Below are 7,608 nucleotides of genomic sequence, written 5' to 3'. Positions count from 1 at the left end.
AAAACAAAACAAAACAAAAAAAAACAAACCCAACTGTCCTGGGATTCTTAGATGGTCTAAAAACTACGTCTGGGTGGTGGGGGAGAGCGCGGCTCTGTTCTGCCCCTGGTGCTGGGAGGGGAGTCACTCTGGCTCCCGGGTGCTGGGGTAAGTGTCCAGATCTCTCGCAGGCTCCGGGAACCCCGAGCCTGGGAGGATAGGATGCCGTGCCCCCCGGCTTGAAGGACAAGGAGAACATGTTTCTCAGGGAGACTTTCAACGGGAAGGCCAGTGTCTCCAGGAGGGTAACTCTCCCCCATTTTCTGGAGGTAAGAGGATGACGTCCTTCTGGAGGGAGGGACACAGTGGGCAGGGGGACAGCAGGGGGCGGGCTCAGACTCTCTGGCACAGAGCCAGCCGCCCGGTCCGCAGCTCTGTGGGTGCAGAACGCGGGACACACGCTGTTCCCCGTGGCCGGAGTGCGTACAGAAGGCTGGCATCACTGCCCGCTGAGTTTCTGCCACCACCCGGAGGGAAAGCAGCTGGGCCGGGCCTTGCAGATCAGGGGCCCCGGTGTCCCATCTCTCAGGGTACAGGGAATATGATGTTTCGGGCGACTCTGAGGCCTGGGCCAGTGGGAACTCCGGGCAGGGGTGCAGGTGAACTGCAGTCCAATAAAGAGGGACCGTTTCTTCCTCCAGAGCAGCCCACGGACCTCATAACCTCCCAGCCTTTTGGAGGAAGGCAGCTGGAGGGAGGATGAGGAAAAGCAGAGTTGGGGATACACCTGCCACAGTTCAGGGCTCCTTCTGACTTTCTCTTCCTGGTGTATTATCTGCGAATGTGGCTATTTTGCGGGCAAAGGATGGGGGTGGCCGCCCATACCTGATTTTTCACCGGTGACACAAACTTCCCTTTTTTCCTCCAGTCCACGAAGGGCGGGTAGGGACCAGTCCCCCGAAGGTAGTTACCTTTGGTGGCTGAGCAATTCTGGAAGGACCAAGTACAATTCTTTCAGGAGAACGAAAAGCTTTTTTGATAGAAAAATGTGCAATTAGAATCACCAAGAGAGCATGAGAAAGACTATCTCTCTAAGAACCATCCTGCCCCCACCTGCTGGGTCCAAATGCTAGATGACCTGTCCCTCTGGGAGCACCGGCGGGGTGGGGGGGGCGGCGAGGACCAGGGAGCCAGATTTAACAAATAAAAATACAGTTCACATAGTTCAGTTTTAACTTCATATAAACGAGGAGTAACTATAGCGAGAGTATGTCCTGCCCAGTATTTATGATGGATTTACCCTGGAAGGCTAGGTGTTATGTACCTGAAATTCAGTTTTATTTTCAAAATTGTTTTAACTGTGCATCTGTGTTTTTTCCGGCAACCCTAAGTTCGGGGCCCACGTGGCTGAGGCCAGGGCCGTGGACTGAGGAACCGCTGGGAGCCACCTGACTTCCCAGGAACCTGGGGCCCCCTGAAGCTGGGTGGGGCGCAGTCTGGCTGGGAGCTGAGTGGACTCTGAACTTATTCCAAAGGTCCGAGTGGAAAGAGTCAGATTTGGTCACAAGGAACGACACCTACCTGAGGCTCCGACCAAAGATACTTGCGTTTTATTTCAGCAAAGCTCATGTCTGAAAACTGGTTCAGCCCCACTGAAAAAGAAGGAAAAACAAAAAAACCCAAAGAAAAAAGAGGCGCTCAATAAGACAGTCATAAAGAAACAGAAAAAAACCAAGAAACCCCAAGTTAACCTGGGTCCTATTTCTAGCTGCAGCAACTGGCTTCTTTTTAGGTTTTAAATGGAATTTAACTGAATATACCAGGGTCAACGTTCTCTGGGCTTCAGAGCTACACACATCTGGGCTGCACGGCGGGGCTGTGGGTGCGGGTAGCGTGCGGGGGGGCCGGGCACCCAGCGTGTAGACCCACCGGAGAGTCCGTGGGCGTCCCGGTGAGGAGCCTGCCCAGGTGCATTCCCACCTGCACCCCCTCCGGTCCCCACATCGGCCCGGGGCGGGGAGTGTTCGCATCTCCCCACGACAGCCGGGTAGAACGTGAGACGCTCGTCGGCCCCCCACGGTCCCACAAATGAGATGTGGGCACAAATGAGATGCGGGCACCGCTTCCCCATCTTATGCCTGTTGCCCACATTCACAACGTGCCTGACGCTGCGTGTGTGTCCGAGGTCAGAGCCCGGTTCTGCCACCCAGCAGTCCAAGGGCAGGGCTCGGCGTCTGGGACGGACCCTGGGCTGGCAGGAACGGGCGGGGCTTGTACAGCGTCTCCCGTAAACTCTGCGACCACCCAGCGGGCCACCAGCACTGAGCTTCACTGAATCTCCGAGAACCAACAGCAGAGCCAGAACCTGAGGTCAGCTCGGGACGGCTTCGGGCCCTGCGCTCTGACCATCCCTCCACCCTAAGTCCCCGGTGGGCCTTCAGTCATCACTGGTTTCTGAGACGCGGCCGCGAGGAGCCTGCAGGAGGGCAAGCCCACAGTACTTTTAAATGTGTGGTTCCCAGCGTTGTGGGCATTTATCTTCCTCCGGTTGCTGACAAACGTCTGCAGCCTGTGGTGGTACTCCTCTGAGCTGTATTTCTTTTGGTGCTAAAACAAAACACATCAGCTTACGGTAAGTCATGGAAGCAAGATGCAGCTCACCAGGAGGAGACAGTCTGTTTTCTAAGAGGAGGGACGGAGGTTTTCCTTCCGGCACGATTCTGGAGCCAAAGCCGCGTTAGGAGGCAGGACACTGCCGCGGGTCTCAGCTGTGGAAGTCAGGAGGTTACAAAGCACACGCCGGGCCTCCAGGGACCTGAGGCCAGCCCGAAGCCTCGCAGCTGCCCGAAATCAGCCGGCATCCCAGAGGCCCTGGTGAAGAGACATGCCGAGTGCAGGCCCTCCACGGACGCCACGGCGGGGCTGGCTCCCGTCTCTGGCAAAAATCACCCTTTTGCAAAAGCACGTGCACTAGAGTTCTCCAATTAACTTTGCAGCCAACACGCAACGTCCCTGAATACAAAATATGGACACGGGTCCCAAGGCTGGAAGGCTGCCAGCCACCTTCATCACTGGGGACAACTGTTTGGAAGGCGTGGACCTAACCGGATCTTTCCCACTTTGGCCAATTCCCAGTCCCGAAAGACCCAGGGGTGTGGGCTGGGAAAAGCCTTCCCCATTGTCTCCAATCTGGCACAGTCGGGTTAGGTAACAGGCAACAGAGGAATGAAAAGCTTCAGGAAGAAGCTGAGCACTGACCTGCACCATCCATGACTTGAAGTGAACTTTCTCTGTAAAAAGAAAAAAAAAAAAAGAAAGAAAGACATGAGGCCGGGGCGCCTGGCCATGAAGTGGAACCTTCAGCCAAGCGGGGCACTTGGGAGCCGATTTGCATTTCAGGAAACTAGGTGACAGAATGCAGAAGTCCAGCTCGTCCCGCAGGGGTGGTAGCAACTGAGGTAACTCCTGACAGTCAGGACGGGGGATGTCCCCAGTGCGGACGTCTTCACCTGCTTCTGCTCATACAACGGCGCGTGGATTGTGGAAATTCACTGAAACGTGATTTAACGACTTGTGTACTTTTCTGTATGATATATTTCAGCACGCAGTTAGTTAAAAAACATATACTCCGAGGGTCAGCATATTTTTTCTTCAAGGGACAGGTAACAAGTACCTTGGACTTCGCCGTGTCTGGTGCTCTCTGCCCCAGCAGACTTGGGGCACAAAAGCAGGCGGGCCTGCTGTTTGTGGAAGGACCCCCCCGGTTACCTGCCCTTGTGTATGTCTGAGTTACCTAAAATTTCATCCTAAATTTAAACAGCCACAAAGAATGTATTCCAGCTTATTGGAAATACCGTCATTTTAATTTTTAAAAAAAATTTTAAGTAGGCTCCACGCCCACGGTGGGGCTTGAACTCACGATCCTGAGAGTAATAAGAGTCGCACGTTCTACGGACCAAGCCAGTCAGGTGCCCCCTAAATACTGTCATTTTAAAATAAGACTGCCACATCCTTCTTTTAAAGCTAGCCGAGGGAATCTGCGTACCATCTGATTTGACACCCGCCGTCAGTAACACGCACATAAGGAAGCGTATGTTTACACTGGATGCCCTACCATCCTTGGATGCAGCCACAGGACAAAAAGTATACACTGAAATTACTTTTGCTTCCTGTGACTCACACATCTCTGAACATTATATGAATTTATTCTGAATTGAATACTCCTCATCAACACCCCAACTGATTAAAATATTTCAAATATAGGGATGCCTGGGTGGCTCAGTCGTTAAGCATCTGCCTTCGGCTCAGGTCATGATCCCAGGGTCCTGGGATCGAGCCCCGCATCGGGCTCCCTGCTCAGCGGGAGGCCTGCTTCTCCCTCTCCCACTCTGCCTGCTTGTGTTCCCTCTCTCGCTGTCTCTCTCTCTGTGTGTGTGTCAAATTAAAAAAAATAATAATAAATAAAAAAAATAAAATATTTCAAATATATTATACATTATGAAAAGTAATCGTCAAACATAAAAGGTAAACTTGTGTCAGAAATGCATCACTTGGGGCGCCTGGGGGGCTCTGTCGGTTAAGGGTCTGACTCTCGGTTTTGGCTCAGGTCCTGATCTCAGGGTCGTGGCATCAAGGTCCGTGTCAGACTCTGTGCTCAGCGTGGAGTCTGCTTGGGATTCTCTCTCTCCCTCTGCCTCTGCCCGCCCTCTCCTCCATGCTCTCCCTCTGAAATAAATAAATAAATCTTTTAAAAAAGAAAAAAGAAATGCATCTCTTAATGAGATCAACTAAACCCCCCTCATGGACTTATAAATCCATGGGTGAATATTTCCTTTTTTTTTTTTTTTTAAATGGGTCATCATTAATTCTGGTCTTTGTGGTTTTTTTAGATTTTATTTATTTGAGAGAGAGAGCACAAGCGAGCATGCATGTATGAGTGGGGTGGTGGGGAGGGGAGAGGCAGAGGGAGAAGCAGACTCCCCGCTGAGCAGGGGCCCCATGCGGGGCTCGATCCCAGGACCCTGGGATCATGACCTGAGCTGAAGGCAGACACTCAACTGACTGAACCACCCAGATGCCCCTGGTCTTTGTTTTTTTATAGGTCAAAAGACTCAGAAATCCTGCTAAATAAGCCAATCCCTAATTACTTATTGCTTCCGGGAACGGAAGGCAATTTTTACAGCAAGGTTTCTCAGTTCCTACGCCTCAATCACATGACGCTCTAAGACCCCATCAGCTGATACCTCGGTGAGGTCCTCTCTTCTTCAATTTCAGTTTCCTTGAAGAACCAACAACAGTTTTGAAGAAGATTTGTTACCGTCTGTCTCTTTTGCTGCCCCTGATGTGTTTAGAACCACAAATTCAGATTTAGGAGGAATGAGAGGCACATCGGTTTTGGCAAAGAAGATGTTTATAAAGGGGCTGGACACGGATCCCCTCTCCGTGCCCACAGTCACTTGGAATTTCTTTGTGTTTCTCCAGGGACTCCCCCCGCTCCCCAGGCTGGAGATCATGCTGCTCAGCATGCTGATTTCCCTTTGTGGGTCACACATCTATCCTAGGAACCAAGCTACAGCCATTTTCCCTGGGGAAGAAACGCCCGTTTCCCCAAGACAATCCTGCGAAGACTGTAGGATCCCCAACCCTGTTTACAGGGCCCTGCTGCAGTGGGATGGCTTCAGAGGAAGGCAGACCTCAACCCAGCAGGATTTCAGGCAGGATAGAGTTCAGGACAACTGACTAGCCTTCACCTCTGGGGTATTTCAAAAGCGACATGCAGGCATGACAAGCCCAGGCTATTTCTCATTCACAGGAGGTCAGTGGAAGAAAAAGCTAGAGATGCTCTTGGGCTGGGCCAGAAGGATCTACTGCTGAGCCCAGGGCCCCAACCTCAGACAGACCCATTTCAAATCCACTGTGACTTCTGGGAGAAGTACATTTATGTATGCCCTGTCTGGGGGACTGTGTGGGCAGCCTGGAGAACAGGGGTCAGCAAACGATGGCAAACTGAAAAATGTTTTTTTTATACTTTCAAATGATTGAAAAAAATATATAACATTTTGTAAGACCGGAGAAACATCTGCATTCAAATTTCAGTGTGCATAAATAAAGGTTTATGGGAACACAGCGAGGTTCATTCATTTGCATACTCTCTGTGGCTGCTCTCAAGGGCCGAGTTAAGGAGTTGTTACACACAGTATGGCCCACAAAGCCTACAATATTTACCATCTGGCCCTTGACAGAAAAAGCTTACGGAGCCCTGCTCTGGAGCTGGGATGGCTTGGGCGCCAACACAGCCAGGGTGAAGCAAAGCCCCGGGGCACTGGGCTTTTCTTAGGTTGGGGCTGATCTGAAGCTGCCCCGCTCCCGGCCCCCAGGTCTGCGAGACTGGGGGCCCTTCTTGTACAAATGAGTAGAGAAGAGTGAGCAGATTCTGAGCCTCAGTGACCTTCGTCCCGTCTCCAGGCTGTTCTCTGACAACCCTTCTCTGTGCCCAGGGTGAGTAGGGCAGGTAGTCTTGTGAGCTCAGAGCCTTCGGGTGGTGGGCTGAGGGTGGGCAGCAGCAGGGAAGGAGGAAGACCCACAGGGAAGGGCCTCCAGCCTGGGGAGGTGCCTAGACCCCCAGGAGGGGAAGGGCTGCAAGAACAGCGCAGCTGGACCCGGCACAGCGCACGTGGCCTACAGGGGACTCCTGCTGTCGGACACACCGCCCCGCGCTTGGAGAGCCGCCCTCGGGTTTCAGAGCTTAGAACAGAGGTCGCTCCCGCCACAGTCCAGCCAACCCATTTTACAGAAAGACTCTCAAGGCGCCCATGGGGATCCCCGGGGAGCTGCCAGAAAGGCTGGAAAGCCCCTGCTCACCCTGGCAGGGGGCATGGAAGTCCTCTGTGTCCCCAGGCTGGGCGTGGACGCACGGGGGCTGCGGGCTTCTCTGGCATTCCAAGCCCTGCAGCGGCCTGCGCCAGTGGGACCCCGGACCCCCAGCCCACCGCTCCTCTGGTCATGCAAGACGCCCTCTGAGACCTCCCCCTCCTCCCGACGCCTCCCGTAACGCAGTTCACCCCTCCCGGGTCCCCACGCGCGGAGGCCCTGGTCCTGGGGCCGCGGAAAGGCCCTGCCCCGCTGCCCCCAGCCAGGTGCCCCCCGCCCCGCAGTCCTCCGAGGACCCAGCCGGCCCTGCGAGGCCCCTTTCCCGCGGCGCCCCCTCCCCGTACCTAACGAGGTCGCGTAGAGGTCGGTGGCGCCGCAGGCCGGGGGTCCCAGGAGCCCCGCGGCCACGCACAGCAGCGGCAACACGACCCACATCGTGGCGGCTCGGCCCGCGGACTGGCTGCGGGCGCCCGGGAACGAGGCCGAGGCAGCGGCGGGGGCGGGGCCCCGGGGGCGGGGCGGGGGCGGGGCTCCGGGGGCGGGACTCGCGGACTCCGGGGGCGGGACTGGCGGACTCCGGGGGCGGGGCTCCGGGACACCCCTGCGCGCCGGGCCCGCGCGGGAAGCGGCCGCACCTGCCCTCCGCCGCCACCCGGCCCCGGCCCGCGCCCCACCGCCCCCTCCTGCTGCCGTGCCAGGAAGGGCGCCGCGGGCGGGCGGGGGTGCTGCGGGGGCGGTCACGGCCTGACCTCGCCCCCT

General features: G+C 55.3%; 1 protein-coding gene across 1 annotated transcript; it reads right to left on the bottom strand.

Annotated features, from left to right (window-relative positions):
• Positions 1 to 795: 795 nt before the first annotated feature.
• On the bottom strand, positions 796 to 7,348 carry CTSH (cathepsin H). The gene is made up of 5 exons (XM_081831809.1): positions 7,194 to 7,348; positions 3,238 to 3,269; positions 2,481 to 2,586; positions 1,561 to 1,631; positions 796 to 969 (listed from the first exon to the last, which is right to left on the bottom strand). Exons 1-5 carry the CDS (start codon positions 7,282 to 7,284, stop codon positions 811 to 813), a joined length of 459 nt encoding a protein of 152 aa, XP_081687935.1. The 5' UTR covers positions 7,285 to 7,348; the 3' UTR covers positions 796 to 810.
• Between the last annotated feature and the right edge of the window lie 260 nt (positions 7,349 to 7,608).

This window comes from Leptonychotes weddellii, chromosome 9 (genome assembly GCF_054177405.1).
Source record: "Leptonychotes weddellii isolate Sample4059 chromosome 9, ASM5417740v2, whole genome shotgun sequence".
NCBI lineage: Eukaryota > Metazoa > Chordata > Mammalia > Carnivora > Phocidae > Leptonychotes > Leptonychotes weddellii.
The sequence above is the reverse complement of the archived record's forward strand: the minus strand, read 5'-3'. Positions and strand labels throughout refer to the sequence as shown.